We start from the raw sequence: 17,902 nt of genomic DNA on the forward strand, positions 1-17,902 counted from the left end.
TGCGGCACACCACTAGTCACAGGCCGTCTTTTGAACTCTACTCCTGAATAAACTACTCTCTGATATCTCTCCATCAATTACCCACCTATCCATCTCACCAACCCTATATCCATTCCCATATGTTGTAGTTTACGGATTAGAATTCCATGTGGTATCCTGTCAAATGCCTTAGCCAGGTCCAGCAGTATCACTGTAAACCCATTACCCTTATCCAGTTCAGTCGTCACTGTGTTATAAAACTTGAGCAAGTTACTGAGGCATGATGTACCCTTCACAAAGCCATGCTGTCCCCCATACAGTATCTCATTTTCATCAATCCATTCCTGTATTTTTCCCTTGACAACGACTCTTGATATGCTGATCGGTCGGTAATTTGCAACAGTAGTCTTGGATCTTCCTTTATGCAGTGGAACTATTTTCCCCTCTTTCCACACCTTCAGCACTAAGCTAGACCCAAGACTCAGATTAAACAACATGGTCAAGGGCACTGATAATTCTTTAGCCACTTCACGTAAGACCCGTGCCGGTATACCATCCAATCCCACAGATGTATTCACATTAAGGTTCTGTAATAGACTATTCACCTCCACTTCATTCATCACAATTCCCATATAAACTAATGGTTCCTTCATTTTTTCAATGTCACCACCTGGATGATATACTCTTGCAAAGTACTCGCTCAGTATTTCCACTATATTGACTGATTCAGTGACCTCCTTACCATCATCATTCCTTAAAATCATTCTGCCGTGTACAGTTATTTTTTTTTGCTTGCAGCATATTGAAAGAACTGTTTGGGATTCTCTTTAGCTTGCATAGCTAGTTTCCTTTCATAATCCACTTTTGCTTTTTTTTACCACACTTGTTACCCTTCTGGCCTGCACTTTATACCGTTCGTGTGGCTGCAGGTCACCTTTCTCTTTAAATTCCCTCCACAGTTGTTTCTTTTTTTGCAGCTCAAGCTTAATGGTGTTATTCATCCATTTAACCCCTACTTGTTTTACTATTCGGACCCTAGGTATACAATCAGCCATAACCTCCTGTAAATGCTCCTTGACCACTTCCCATGCTCTATCAGCATCCAGCCCTTGCAGTTTTACATGCCATGGCACTGAACCAAGCAATCTCCTAAGTTTGTCATACTTGCCAGCATGGTAATTCCACATATATCCTGTCTTAATCGAAAATTCCACACCTTTAGCCACCTCCCAGGTCAAGACCTTATGATCACTCTCACCAATAGGTGGCAATATGGTCATATTCATTACAATCAAATTCTCAGATGCTATTACCAGGTCAAGCACTCTCAAACTCCTAGTATTTTCAATTACATGCTGTCTCAGATAGTTATCCCTTAATAATTGAATAAAATCCAGTTCCTTCCTCACATGTGTCCTCTCCTCCTTCCATCAATGTTACCATCCACTTATTGCTTCTATTTGCTTATGCATACTATCTCCACCATCTATTCCATCACCTGGTCTATAGCAACACCCCAACTATATATTTTGTTCTGCCAGTCTCAATCTCATACCATTAGCCTCAAATGAGCTCTTTTCACTATCCTGCAATACAACTTCAATTCTCCTTGGCTGCAGTTCATCAGCTATCATCAATAACACTCCTCCCCCATTTTATTCTCTCTGTCCCTCCTAAACACTATAACCTACACATTCTATCCCACTAACTATATCATCTTCCGTCAGCCATGTTTCACTAATGCCAATAACCTGTGGCCAGGAAGAGCCAATCAAGGCCAAAAATTCTTCCTTCTTATATTAAAGACTGGACCTTTTTGTCCTATGAAGAATGCAAAAGAGAAACACGAAACCATACATGGTGGAAGCTCATAGTAATCAACCTCCTGGAAGGAGATTACATCTGACAAGACAAGACCATAAAGCAATCATATCTATATGATTACTTAGATATAAAGAGCCAACAGGCTTCATTTCGGCGATATAAACATTAATTAAATTAAGGGGATATTAGATCCCACATCGTTTTAAAACCAAATAAGAAACTCAAAGATTGGAAGCAGAGAGTTTCATGATGAATATAGTATAAAAAACTATAAAATTATCAGCGAATACTAGTGTGAGCTAAATGCAAGTAGTCCTAGAACGTAGTATAAACACGGGCAACTCGTTGCAAAGGTGGGGAAAGTTCTGATCGTAAGAATAGCGATCAGAACTTTTCCCATAATTTTATAGTTTTTTTTATACTATATTCATCATGAAACTCTCTGATTCCAATCGTTGAGTTTCTTATTCGGTTTTAAAACGATGTGGGATCTAATATCCCCTTAATTTAATTAATATCTATATGATAATATTAATATAATATATAATAATAATCAGTGCATGAATCGTTATAACTGTAAATAGATATGAATTTCTTTATCACATATCTTTTCATTTTTGATGTCTAGTATTAATAATACAAATAACATCTACAGTGTTTTGTATCTATTAAGACCGTATTGATGTAGGTATTGACAGACATATGATTCATCTTGTAAACAGATGATGTAAACTTACGGTATCGATAAATACAGTTCAGTACTGTAAATATATTCTCGCTTCTTTGTGATTTTCTTTAATAACATATCCTTTTCTCTAACTTACTTTATTGTAAGAATATAGTATATAATACATACATGATATACAAAATATGTGTAAATCGACTGTTTATGTGATCGGTAAGACTTACGGTCAACATCAGGCTATTAGTAATTAAGTTTATGAGGAGTCAAAAGTTATGCATGGATTTTCGGACAACACAGGGGGTTAGTGCCCCTAACCCTCGTATTGTTCAAGGGTGAACTGTAATACTATGGAAGATAAAAATAAACAAGAAGAAGAATAATGTTGTAAACAAAATATGAGGTCGTTACCTAACATGCTGTCAGAATGCCTGTTTGAAATATTACCTAAACATTCAGACAGCATATACAATTTTAAAGGATAAAGAAAAATATTTGAAGGATGCACAATCCATACAGTCCAAGTGGTTACATATTAAAGAAGTTGACAGCATTATTCCTGTTTTTTTTTTTTTAGCATTATATCCAAAATGTATATTCTTTTTTGTAAAATTGGCAAAAGAAAAGTGGTTTTTAATAAAAATAAAAAAAAAAGGAAAAAAAAGTAAAACTTCAAATTTGTTAAAAATTTCAGAACTGAATTGAATTTTGAAAATTAGACTAAAGTTTGAGAAGTAAAATGGGAAAAAAAATTCAAAATGTTAGTCTTCAAAGCTGTTTATCAAAAAAAACAACAACTAGGAATGCTAGACTATTTCTTTCAGCTGATTTCTGAGGAAGTCAATCTGATGTATGCATGTATGGCTTTCCCATCAGGAAAACTGGTTTTTAACCCCCATACACCTCAGGATAAAGGAGAAATTTCACTATTTCATACAATATCAGTTAAGGCTTTTGTCCTGTAACCAGGGCAAACAGTGCGAAGTCAGCTACTAGAACAAAACCAGGAACACATCCCAACTCAATATGAGCAGAGATTAAGATTGGTACTATCAGCGTAAGACACATCAATGGAAAAGAAATGGAACTAGCAGAAGAATTGGATAAGTATCTGATCGACATAATAGGTATTACCAAAACAAAAACAAAAACAGTGAGATTTTTCCAAGCAACAAATATAAAATATTATATTCAGGCAATGATAATCAAGGAAAAGAAGGAGTAGCCATAGTATTCAACACTAAATACGAGGCTAATCTTCTTGAATGGCAGGCAGTCTCAAGTAGAATGATTTGGGCAAATATCAGAATGGGGGAAACTGGACAATGAGATTTATTTGTATTTATGGTCTACCAAGAAAGAAATGGATGAGTCTTTTGAGGCATTAGAGAAGGCAGTTGGCACAACAAAAAAGGAAAAGTGATTCTTGTTGGAGATCTAAACAGCAGAGTAGGAAATGATTACCAGACACAAAAATATTTTGGGAAAATTTGGAGAAAAGAATGAAGCTAATAATAATGGGAAATACCTGTTGGATTTCTGCTCAGGACATGGACTAGTTATTATTAACATCATGTTCCAACATAAAAATGTGCAAAAATTCACATGGAGAGAAGATGCAAAAAATAAGAAAAGTTTCATTGACTATGTTTTTGTCAACAGTGATGTTTTCCTACTGGTTCAGGACACAAGAGTATACAGAGAGTTTGATATAGGAAGAGTCCTCTACTTAGTTTTGATCAGGATAAAATTGAATTTCATATTGAAAAGAAGAGTGAACTATTAGATGTGAACTACAGACTCAAATTATTCAAGAAAAACTGAAAGAATTTGAAAATAAGACCCAAACCTGATAGATTCAGTGGCAAACCCTAAAGAAAACTTTGATTGCCTCAGCCATAGAGGCATGTGGTGAAATAATCTGCATGGATAGAAAAATCAGACTCATGAAGTTAAAGAGGCACTCAAGTAAAAGAAGAAAGCATATTGAGTTTCTTGGAAGTAAGTCAGCTTGTGCTCTTAGAGTATACAGAGCAAAAGTAAAAAAGTGAAGTACTGTAAAATTAGCTAAATAAAAGTCACAGGAAGATTTTGATAAGAACATATCAAATAAGTATCTGGAAGATAGCAAAATATTCTGAAGACTATTGTAAAAAGCTTAGAAATGGAGGAAAAGTACTGTAAAAGGAATCAGAGATGGAAAGAGGTGACATGAAAACTGAAGATAAAGATATTCAAGATATTTGGAGTAATTACTTTGAAATACTGCTAAATGAAACGAGCAGTGTCTTGATAGTAGAAAATTCTCAACAGGAATGTCATCAGGAATACAAATCCATACTTGAAGTAGAAAAGGTCATCAAAAACCTGAAATGTGGAAACGCAGCTGGAGTAGATGAAATTCGAGTAGAAATGCTCAAATATTGGTGGTATAAATGTTTTACAGTGGTTGTATTGCATAATTCAGAAGGCCTGGTCAGAGGGTCAAATTCCACAGGATTGGAGCAGTTCTCATAGTGCTTATCTATAGAAAGGGAAATAAAACTGACTTTGAGAATTACAGAAGTATTTCCCTTACTGATTGCATAAATCTTACCTGGTAAGATTTATGCAAATATACATGAGAAATGGTTAAGAAAAATTGTGGAAGGGAAGGGAAATGAAAATAAAATTAACGTAATATAAATAAAAATGTTTCATATTTCATTTTATTCATTCTAATTTAAAATCAGCACAGAATTATTTTAGCTTTATCTTAATTTATTATATATATGTGTGTGTGTGTGTGCATCTGAGAAAGAGAATTAGAATACAAACTTTGTTGGCACTCATTTTGATGGGAAAATGAGTTATATGACTAAAGTCAGACCTTGACCAACATAAAACATACAGTATCATTTTTAATATGCTATATAATTAAATATTGACACAACTAGTTTCATCCTAATTACAAGGGACTTTTTTTTATTGGGGTTGGGGAGGGGAATGTATACCTGAAAAAGTCATTTGTAGTTCTGATGAAACTAGTCATGTTGTGATATTAAATACTCATTTCGAGTTTAAGTCATATGAACATATTTATAATCCTGTGCGTGTGTTCTTTTGTTTGTTTACAATATTAATGACAGCTTTCTTTCAGGTGAATTATCTCACTAGATCTATGAACTACATGTCCATTCCTCCTCCTCCTCCTGGAACAACACGTCTTGTGTTATCACACATTCCACTGACACTGTCATACAATACTTTTGCTAACAAGGTATAATTGATTTTTATTTTCTTTCACTATTTATAATAGATGTTTGTAAAAGAAGCATTTTTGAATGAAATTCGTGTTTATATTTTTAATATTTCTATACTAGATATTTGAAGATGAACAAATAGGAATTTTCTTTCATCTTCTTGTATAGAGTCCAGAAGGTGAAGTTTGTTTTTAAAAAAAAAAAAATTTTTAATGTATAAATTCCACCTATTTTGCAAATGTTCTCAGTTCTTTGTTTCAACTGATGTCTCATTTGTCTCTTTCAGCTCACTTTAGCTACAGTCCCTTACTTCATACCTATCTAAAAGGACAGAGAATGAGATGGTCATTCATCACTCCAAATCATCCTCTGTTTTCCTAAATTTGTTTTTTCTTTTCTTGCAACTAGAGATTCTTTCCAAGAATTCCCAGGAAAAATTCTTAATTTTTAAATTCCCAATTACCAGGAATTGTAGGAATAGTTTCTGAGAAATTCTAGTTGTTTTAATAATTTCGTCTGGTCTTGCCTGAGTTCACTAATTGATCTCAGTCACTTCGTGCTTTTCTTTTCAAGCGCAGAGTAAAATTGAGGTTACTAAAATAATTATTAATGATCATTTAATTCTTAGTAATTATTTTGAATAAAAACTAATTTCACTTTATTATGGTTACCCCCAACAATGAGTAAAATGTATGAGGGAGGTTAGCAGCATTTTAAAAAAGAAGAAAAAAATCAGACAGCTTGTTGTTAATTGTGTTTCAAAATGTTGCAATGTAAAGTTTCATTCAACAAGTGGACTTTGTCATCTTGAGCATTCTTGGCTTGAAAAGAAAGAAAAGCAGTGATGACAATGTGCAAAAGCCATCCAGCTCAAAAAAAAAAAGCACAGAATTTCAGTTTGTCAAACACACACATGCTAGAAGCAGATGAATTTGTTGCTAAACTTGCAGTAGGTGGAATTTCTATGTATCCTGTCATAAAGAGATATTTTATTTGAGAAAGTTTCTCTAAAAGAGGATTGCATTACCAAAAAATTCATCATTTGTTATAGTTAATATACACTGAGGGATCACTTTATTAGGAACACCTGCCTGTTTAGGAAAATATGCCATTCATGAATGGCCTATTATGCAGTATGCTATATAAATCTGGCATCCGACTTTTTTTTTGATGTACCACAATGTGTCAAAGGCATGATTTTCATGATATGATTGTTGGTGCCAGTACCTCACAAACATCTATTCTTCTGTGCTTTTTATGCACAACAGCATTTAGGGTGTACAAGGGGTGGTATAATAACCAGACAACTTAAAGCCAAATGACAGAAAAAGAAACAGCTCATAGATACATGAGATCAGAGAAGAATGACAAAAATTGTGAAACATGACAAGTAGACCATAACCAGTCAAATTACAGATCAGTACAATAATGATAGGCAGAATATCATCTTGGAGTGCACAGTTTGTTGCACACTGTCACAGATGGGTACAGGAGCAGACGACCATCTCTGGTCCCAATGCTGTCAGCTAAGAACAAGACGATGCAGCTTCAGTGGGCACAGGATCCCCAACACTTTCCAGCTGATAACTGGAAAAATTTCACCTGGTCTGATGAGTACCAGTTTGTACCGTATCATGTGGATGGCAGAAGCTGAATATGGTAACAACAGCAAGAGGCCATGGACCCTTTCTGTCAAGTAGCAGCGACTCAGGCTGGTGATGAGGAACACTGCCTGATTGCCATAGCCTAACATCATAGCTGATCATGTTCACCCATTCATGGCTGCAGTTTATCCATTGTCAAATGGGTACTTCCAGCAAGACAATCTGCTATGCCACAAAGTATGTAGCATGTTGAAGCAGTTCGAGGAACATGAGGAGTAAGTTTCCTTTACTTCAGTGACCAGCTCAGTCCCCGGACCTCAACCCAATAGAGCATCTCTGGGATGAGTTGGAACAAACAGTTTGCAGTAGCAATGTACCATCATGTATTCCATGTATTCTGCAACAATTGGGTGATGCCATTGTGACAGCGTAAACAAATATAGATAAGTTTTATAGATTTAGTTGATTCAATGCCACAGAGAATACAAGTTTCTTAAGGCAAATGGGGGGAAGGCACTCGTTGTTGTTGTTCCTAATAAAGTGGCCACGGTGTCTTATATGAAAAAATACAGCAAGTCTACACTTCATAAATTAAATTTTAGCTATAAAATGAAAAAATGAGCATTTCTATAGATGAACGGAACAATATAAACCAAAGATGCATGAACCTTCACATACAAGGAAGATTCATGAAATTTCGATCTAATAACAATTCATGGTACTTGTTCTGCAGTAAAGGGCTATTCTTTAGTTAAAGAAAGATTAGTCCTTCAAGATTTGTTTTGAAATGGATGTGATGGCATTGAAGTTATGAAAAAAATTATAACAAAGACAATATTGAGTTCAAGTTCAATGATGGAAAAAATAAATGGATTAGATTCTGATAATGTTAAATATGCTTTACAAGATGATGTTTCCATAGCAATATGTAATATAAGAAAAATTGGTAAAATATTTTCCAAGAAATCCTATTTTGCAAAAAGAAATAAATGGCGAAAAAATAATCATGTCATTTTAAATTGCAAAACACATTGGAATACATGAATAATACAAATTATTTAAACAAGGTTAGTGATGAGTTTTTTGTTATAGCAAATAAAAATGAAATTATGTGATCTGCAAAATTGGTAATGGAATGACTTTCCAAGAAAAGTATACTTCAGTAGAAAGTTTTAAAATAATATGAATGAATGAAGAAATGGAAAATTATGGACTTGGAGAATTAGAAGCGGATCTAAAAACATAGCTAGCGAGAGATGTTTATTTTGATGACAAATGCAAACCTAATTGAATCAACTGAGGTATTTTTATCATTAAGAAGTGAAATGAATTTATATGAAGCAATGTGTATACTGACACTGAATCTGAAAATTCTGTTAGATGTGCCACTGACAATTAGATCTGTGACAACCCAGAATGAAAGAAATTTTTCTATTTCAGGCTTACTAAACAAAAATCCAGTTTTCAATTGAGCAAGTAACACTGTTTTTTTTTAAATTCTGTTTTAACAATAAACGTAAATGTTAAATCTTGCTAGTATATTTATTAGTATTATGTTTATTATTTTTAAATTTATTTTATTTTTTGGTTTACTATATTAGTATGTCCTTTGAATTTCTCATGTTAACCTCAAGCTCAGCAATTTTTAGCAAATGTATGTTATTTTAATGTACCTGTGTGTGTGTGTGTGTGTGTGTGTGTGTGTGTGTGTGTGTGTGTGTGTGTGTGTGTGTGTGTGTGTGTGTGTGTGTGTGTGTGTGTGTGTAGAGAGAGAGAGCATTTTTTTTTTTCTAAAACAATAAGTGCCTATACTCATTCTTTACTAGCATGAAAAATTGAAAATTATATGAAAACAAAGCTCAAAAATTATTTACTGATATTTTTTACTTTATAGTGTGATAATGCTTTTAGAATAAGAACAACAAATACAAATTAAGTATATAACAAGTTTATTAAACATAAATTTATTGTACAAGTGTATCAAAAATTGGTAAAATATGTACGATTTTTTTTAATAAAATGTTATATAGTAAATATAAAAATTTTAACAATAGATGTAGTGAAAAATGGAAATTTCTTGAAATGACTAAGCTTGTTTGCATACTAGGTAAATGTGTGCAAAAAATTTTGGAATATTATAAATTTCAAAATGTACTGCATTCATTATGCCACACGTCACTGTTAATGAGGTGCCGGTACAGCATACTGTTGCATGCTGTCCCAAAAAAACTACTGTATGTATACAGGGAATTCCAGCTGATTGGCTCGCATTGGAAATATCATTTGGTCCAATTAAGCAACTGTCCCAATTAAGCAAAGTTGCACATCAAGAGTTTAAAAGATGTATGTACATAAGACAAAAAACAAGTTTTTTGTTTGTTGCTTTATTAAAATTACTGACTTATAGATAAAATATTTGCTATAAAAATAATTTCATTTATAACATGCATGCAGTTATTAGCAGTTAATGAATGCCATTGCAGGAATTGATTAATCATAACCTGTCGTTTTTTTTTTTTGTTGTTGTTGTTTTTTATTGATTGCAATTAAACAATCCATGCAGGTGTCTGCAGATATAGCACTCTATCATTGCCTTTCTACATGAAAGAATCGCAATCCCATAATAAATTTTCTAGTGTCCTAAGTAGTCACTCATTCAAGCTTATAAGTGTTATCATCTGCATCACTTTCTTGTTCTTCTAATGTTCTGCAATTTCCTCCTATTTTCATTGTAAAATTTAAGACTGCCATCAGTGGATGCAAATTCTTAATGGGTTTCTGATGTGGTTCATGTCTAATGGGATGTCATTTTCGCTAGTGGCCATATCTAACGTGACCATGATTGAATGCTTAAAACCACAATAAGCAAAACAGTTTTGAATAGGCTCACTTATTTCTTGCCAACTATCGACCATAAACTATGTATTCTTGTAAAAGATTAACTTTTGTTCTGACCTCCTCAGCTAGTAATATTTTCCTGATTTCCATTGTAACTTTGTCCTCACTCATAAGCCAATTCTTAAAACATTCAAATGTTATCAACACATTTTTGTTTACATGGTACTGAACTGATAAATTCTCCATTTTAATCTTGTTAAAGGCCTGGCCCTTCATCCACTAATAGCTTTCTTTTATCAGTTTCTGACATGTTTGAACAGCATAACATTATTACACAATCTATTGCTTTCATTGATCCAGTTCAGCATGTTTATAACACAGGTAACCATCCAATGTGGCATGATCAAATAGCTGTTTCTTCAGCATTTCAGATGCCATAAGCATTCAATTTTTGAAGCAAAATTATTTTTCTTCAAATAAGTGAAGCAAATTCTTTTTATATTCTCATTTTGCTTTTGTTATTCTAGAATTATCCCAGTAAATGGACCAATGTGGACCTATTGACTAGTATCTACTGTATTGGTACAGTAAAAAAAAAAAAAAAAGTGTGTGTGTGTGTGTGGAGAATCAAACTTTGACTCTTCGATACAAAATAAATAACGGAAAAAACTCACGTAGAAAGATTATTTAATAGTATAATTTTCGCCTGTGTGTCACAGGCATCTTCAGTACATTAAGCTCAAAATTAAACACTAACTGACAATTCCAAAAAGCGCCACCTAAGTAGCTGGTGTAAGATAACTAAAAAGGTCAATAACCTTCCTAAAAAAAAAAAAATAATAATAATAATAATACAATAAAAAGTTAGGAAAGATTAGCTGATTTGTAAAGTACTATCTCCCATAAAGGGGATAGTCGTAAGCCGTTTTCTCATGGTATACCTCTTTTAAAACTTAACTTTGACTCTTATTTTTGAATACCTAATAGTTATTAAATGTTACTATTTTTTTCTCTATACTTAAATGGATAGTTCATTATTATAACATTTTATGATTAGATTACATACAAAAATTCTTATTTAAGAAAAATTGTAGATAATCAATAAAAGTTTTGGAAATTCTCAGGAACTGCAGTTTCCCATTCCTAATTCCTGAATGTTAAAAATTATCAGGAATTTAGTAACCCTACTTCCACCCATTCCTTCTTTGTCCTTTTAGGTCATTTGTACTCTTTGATCTAGAAACATATCCACTTCAGTTCCACTTTAATATTTTACGATAAGAATAAAATCTGTGCCAGCTCTTTTTCTTATTTTTACATTTTTTGCTCTTTTTTTTTTTGGGTAGACTTTTTCCCTTGGTTCTTTGAATATTTGTTTTTTCAGAGAGGAAGGAAATTATTATTAGTGAACTAACCATATTTGTTAATCTTTTTCAGGCATGTGATAACTGTGTTGTACATGGAATTTGATCCATGATAATTGCTATTATATGTGATATGATTAAAAGGCTATTCTGATTTCTACTTATATATAAAAGAAATTGGAATATTTAGAGTTATGATATTTAAATGCACTTTTATGTGAATTTGGAGATGATGAAATGGAGCTTTTCTTTCTTCTAAGAAAAATATTATTCTGTGCATAAGATCCTTGTTTATATTATTATTCATAATAACGTGTATTTCTTAGCTGGAACTTACTTCTAGTCATTCATTACTGTGTGGCTGGTGCTTTTTATTACCAAATGGAAGTCTCTATTATGTCTGTTTTTTGCCATCAGAACATGCAAGTTTATATATATATATATTATTAGCCATGTGGACAGGCTTAGGCATCAGCTGTTATTCTTCTTATGTTTGACACTAATAAGCAACACTAAGAACAAAATAAACTATTTATTGAGTACCTGATATTTGACCATTCTGCCATTTGTTCCATGGACTAGATACATTAGATTCATTTTTAATCTGTTTAAATTGCCAGCATTCTAAAGTACATACATTTCACAGTAGAAATCAAATAACTACTGTCTGCCCTTTCTTGACACATTAGTCACTCTTCTTTTAAGCGATTCATTACTTTTTTTGTATATATAAAAGCCAACACATGCTGGAAGATACTTACATAAATCATTATCTGCTCTAACAATATGGTATCCTTGAAACACTCTTAGAGCCTGAGCTATTTGTTCTAATGACATGGTTCTTCCCACAGAACTTACCCAGTTTTAGCCACTGGCTGTAACCCGTGTGAAATATATTAAAGATGCCAAGAAATCATATTGTTATTATTATATTTGAGAGGGAGAGACTATAAATATTCTTGTTTAATTCTTTATTAAAACTCACTGCTAAACAGAGCTCTACTCCCCAGGAAGCAAGCAAGTCCAAAGACAAACAATATTAAATGTCATCAGTGGAAGCCAGACCCAGAAGAGATACCATGTGTGAAGTAATGCAGAAGTCGTATATTTCCCATATACAAGTAGTGAAAAAATGTAACACTATATTAAAATACCATTAGAGCAAGATGTTGAAAGTTTTTTTCACTTGGTTATAAATTAAATTACAGATGCCAAGAAATTTAATGTGTTACAATGAAATGTAAGCAAACAAAGTTTGCATGTGAGGTATCTTCATGACTAGGCCACTTTACTTCTTCAGTTCCTGATTTCAATTTTAGTACTGAAAGTTGTTGTTAACTTAGTTTCTTGCAAAAATAAACTAACTCTTTGTACTCCCATATCAAGTTCACTGTTGAACAATCTACTCTTTTTTTCGGATGCCTTAATAATTCAGAATCCTGCACGGCATGTTGAATTTTCAGTTTATTGAAAATTTATTGAAAACCTTTACTTGTAGATAGATTCCTTCATCTTCATACCATCATCCATTGCAGAAGATAGGTATTATCAAAAGTAATGTCTTGTACATAGAGCTCAGGTGATCAGCTCTTCTGATCCCCTTTTTAGATAAATAAAATTAAAAGTAATCTGATGTCTATTGACTATTTCATCTGTACAAACTTTTACAACTGCTCATTTAGTAGTGCAATCCTCTCAACTCAGCTGTAACCGAGACACGAGCTAGTAAGCACCTACTACATAACTCATACTTTTCATTCATCTTTTGAATGTCTTTTTCCGTGATGACATTCATGTTACGTTGGATGAAATATATCAGTTCTTGAATAAAGTTCTGTATTTTTTTTTACATGTGTAAACCGTTTAAGTATCTATAAATATGCCTAGTACATCATCATCTTCCTAACATTTACCCTTGAAGGGTGTACAGGATATGATAGTACTAGATGAAAAATTTACATCATTACTAACTTCCTACCTACAATTTTCTGCCAAATCAATCTGTTACCGGTCAAAGCTACAACATTGTCAGATCTTATATTTATATATCTATCTTCTAAGGCACTTTTTACCGTATCAATCCACTTATATCTTGGTCTTCCTCTAGTGTTTTTCCTGCCAGTTGTTTGGCTAATCTTTCCTTGCCCATTTTAATATCCTCATTTTTAATAAGATATTGCCTTTGATGCCATCTGTTCACGCCCCTAATCTTTCTCAGGACTCTCATATCTGCGGTCTCTAGTCTTTGGTCAAGTGTTTTACTTCTGACCCAGCTCTCAGATCCATAAGTTAAAATTGGTTATTTAGTTTTTTGACTATTCCATATAAATTTATTCAGTTGACTTCCTACCATACCAGCTTTGTTGATTCTGTTTGTCTATTTCCATATTTAATTTACCATCTTCACTAAAAATCGTGCCTAAATAGCCGAAACGTTTTACTTGTTCTATAGGTTCTCCATTCACAATGCAGCTGATATCTTCAATGCTTCTGCCTATTTTCATTATCTTTGTCTTGTTATTGCTGACCTTCATACCATATCTATCACAACAGTTATTCAATTTAATCAGGGAATCTTGCAGACTTGTAGCAGATTTATTTAGAAGTACAGGGTGTCCCAAAATTCACACAAGATTTAAATTTAGCACCATTTGTGCGGTAAAGTGTTGCCAATGAGAAAAAAAAGACAGCGTGACAGCTGACAGTTCAGGGTTATTAAAAATGGAGCGCTACACGAAAGAACAACACATTTTCATTGTTGAGCAATATTTTAAAAATAATGAAGGTTTGGCAGCTACAGTTCGCAATTTTCGTATAAAATATGGTTGGAATAGTGATTTAACTTCATCAACTGTGAAAAGATTAATTAAAAAATTCAAGGAAACTGGATCAATTAGTGATCTTATACACTCTGGCCGTCCTTCAACAAGTCATTCAACAGAAAACATTAAAGTAGTTCGTGAGAGTGTTGCTGAGAGTCCAGGAACATCAATTCGGCACCATGGTCTTGAATTGGGCATTTCGAGAAGCTCTCTACAGCGTATTCTCACGAAAGATTTGCATCTTTATGCTTACAAAGTTCAATTGACTCAAGAACTGAAGCCTACTGACCGCACACAGCAAAGAGAGTTCGTTGAATGGATTATGGAACAACAACAAGTGGATGCTTATTTTTCGAACAAAATCATCTTCAGCGATGAGGCTCATTTTCATCTTGATGGCTTCGTTAATCGACAAAATTGTCACATTTGGGGTTCAGAAAATCCACGAGTGATTGTTGAGAAACAAATGCATCCATAACGTGTCACTGTTTGGTGCGGATTTTGGGCTGGAGGCATCATCGGTCCATTCTTCTTCGAAAATGTGGCTGGTAAGGCAATAACAGTTAATGGTGCTCGCTATCACGACATGATAATCCAGTTTTTTGTGCCTAAATTGCAAGATATGGATGTGGACGACATGTGGTTTCAACAAGACGGTGCCACATGCCATACAGCCCTAGAAACAATTCAATTACTGCATGAGTCATTTCCTGGTCGTGTAATTTCCCATTTTGGTGATCAGAATTGGCCGCCCAGATCATGTGACTTAACACCGTTGGACTTTTTTCTTTGCGGTTTTTGGAGTCTAAGGTTTATGCCAACAAGCCCACGGCCACCCACACCTTGAAGGAGGAAATTGAGCGCTGTATCAACGAAATTCAGCCACATTTATGCAAAACGGTCATGGAAAATTTCAACAAAAGAGTGCGTATGTGCCAGCAAAGCCGTTGAGGCCATTTACCCGATATGCTATTCCATGCATAACCCTATACTGTATACTTTATGAATCAATAAGAAATTACAATTTTTAATTAAAAACCTGTGTTTTCTATCAAAATTACTTCTTGTGTGAATTTTGGGACACCCTGTTTAACATCATCTGCATAAAGCAAGGATCTGACATTAACATCTCCAATTTTGATATCAGGTTTAATACCACTTTCCTTCATAATGTGATCCATATAGATAATGAATAACAGAAGTGATAATGTACATCCTTGTCTGACACCAGATTTAACATTAAACCATCTCCCTGTACTTCCTTCAATTCTAACTGCTGACTTACAACTCAAATAAAGACTAAGTATTGCTTGATATAATGATCCACTGACACCATACAACTGTAGCGTTTTGAATAGGAACCTTGTCATATGCTTTTTCAAGATCTACAAACTTAAATACAGATCTTTGTTATATTCTCATAACTTTTCAACTATTTGTCGTAAAGTGAATATCTGATGCCTATGTGCTTGGAAGAACTGTTTGCATCTGCATCAGAGTACATAAATATATGTTATCATCATCATTATAGTAGATTGAGCATGGCTTTGGACTTTCTTCCACAGAATCAGATACCTCAGCTTCAGCAGTCGCTTGCTAAAACTTTAGTTCCCACTTCCAGCTATGTTCTTGGTTGTAGGTCCTTGTTTCTGAGTGGCTTCTATGGTCCAAGGATAGACAAATGCAAACAAATATCAAGTTCCTTCAGTACAGAAAAGCTGACCTATTCTGTAAAGAGTGTCACAGGAATGATTGAAAAGACACCATGTCTTTGCATCAAACCAAACCTGGATATGGGCTGCAGGTGAGTCCATCCAAATCCTTGAGACTTTTAAGCCATCATTTTTGTTGAGATTTGGTCTGTGGATAATGATTCAGTGGCTCTCAAACAACAAACAGAACTTTAATAAAAGAATAGGACTATTAGTAACTGGAAACTAGTAACTGCTGACATAGTTTTACCAGTGTATTTATGGATTGACTTTTTCGATTTTCACCAGAGGTCAGGCTGTGGTCAACAATTGGCCATAGCAGTTATACTTAGTTCACAGTAGTGTGTACTGACATTGCTTGTGATCCCATGTATGTATATTTATTCCTGAGAATGACCTTGATATAAAAGTTGAAACAATTTTGTTTTAATGTAATGAATTAAAGTAAGTTCTCTAACATTGGTAGTGTGTTTCCATAATTATTCATAATGATTGCTGATCATCATCTCCTGAATGAAGGGTCCAAGGATACTGGTTAGAATCAAGAAAGTATCTGTAGACTTAATAAATTCATAGTTTATTTGCTGATAATTAGGGTTTCTGTTCCAGGAAGTGCAGCTAGAGACTTGAGACATTTTATAAATTTAAATTTACACATCTGAAACAGAAAAGTGTTGCATTTATTAGAATTTTTAATTTTAGTAATTTTAGTTAATTTTAGTAAAATGAGTGTTTTTGTCTTTTAAGTATAATACAGCAATATATGATTAGTGTGACTGAATCAAGTGCAGTGAAACAGCCACACATAAATACACATTTTTACTATACTAGCTGCTTCAAGCCAATTCATTCACTGAATTACACTTCTTATCAGGCAATTCATTAGTTAAACAAAAAGAAAAGATCACTATTCCAGTAGCCAACAGACTTTCATGCTGTTGCTGAAGTTATCATTTTAACTTTTAAATTTGGGTCACATTTGATAGATAACTTGATAAGGTAAAAAGTATTCCTAATTTTTAATTTTTATTAATTTTTATAATTTTAATATTTTCATTTTAGTTCCAGAATAAAAATAAATCAATCCAAAGTTAAGGAACACTTTAAGAAATGAAAAAAGGAGCAGAAGTTCAGTACAGTTATTGTCCAAAGCAAATTTTATTAAGTGATCTAACACTATCTAACAATCCAGTTTAAAATTGAATTCGTATTCAATTTTAAACTTTTGTAAAAGAAAGAAAGTTAAATGAGATTGTCTAGACAGCTCATTTCAAACAATTGTTCCCAATAGTTTTTATACATGAATCAATTTCAAAGCAGAACCAAAGAACCAGTTAGAGAAATTCAAGTTAATTTTGACTTCTATGAATATAAAAAAAAGAATTACAAATACCAAAAATTAAATAATTAACAGAATTGGATCAACTGGTTATTCTTACTTTGGATAAACTGATCAGTATTGTAAATAAAAGGTACTTCAGTATTGTTGTTCATTCAGACGATGCAAAAATTTTAACTTAGGATTTTGTATACCAAGAAAAATGTTTGTCAGTTGATATTCAAAATATTGTCAACTCACTAATGTAAGAATTGTGAATAATTTGGGGTGGGGGGGGGTATATGCATACACACACACACACACACTGCTTGGAATGAAGTCAACAAACACCTTAGTATGAGGAACAAACAGCCATGGTGCCCACCTTAATAAGATGTAGAGCTTCCTTTTGCTGTAATGACTGCAGCAATCCTACAGGACATACTTTCCACAAGCATATCAATGAGAATTTTAGACCATTCTTGCTGTAGGCATGTAATGAGTTCCTGGACTATTG

At 33.4% G+C, this 17,902-nt stretch overlaps 1 protein-coding gene across 1 annotated transcript in view; it reads left to right on the forward strand.

Moving 5' to 3' along the window:
• Positions 1–17,902, forward strand: part of Mppe (Metallophosphoesterase) — a 94,881-nt gene that overhangs the window by 61,443 nt on the left and 15,536 nt on the right. The window contains exon 5 of the mRNA XM_090404321.1: positions 5,625–5,744. Coding sequence (XP_090260447.1) covers positions 5,625–5,744 — 120 coding nt within the window. The remainder of the gene's footprint in view (positions 1–5,624; positions 5,745–17,902) is intronic.

This window comes from Typopeltis vanoorti, chromosome 14 (genome assembly GCF_054136105.1).
Source record: "Typopeltis vanoorti isolate ZY-2024b chromosome 14, IOZ_Tvanoo_1.0, whole genome shotgun sequence".
In the NCBI taxonomy this organism is placed as follows: Eukaryota; Metazoa; Arthropoda; class Arachnida; order Uropygi; family Thelyphonidae; genus Typopeltis; species Typopeltis vanoorti.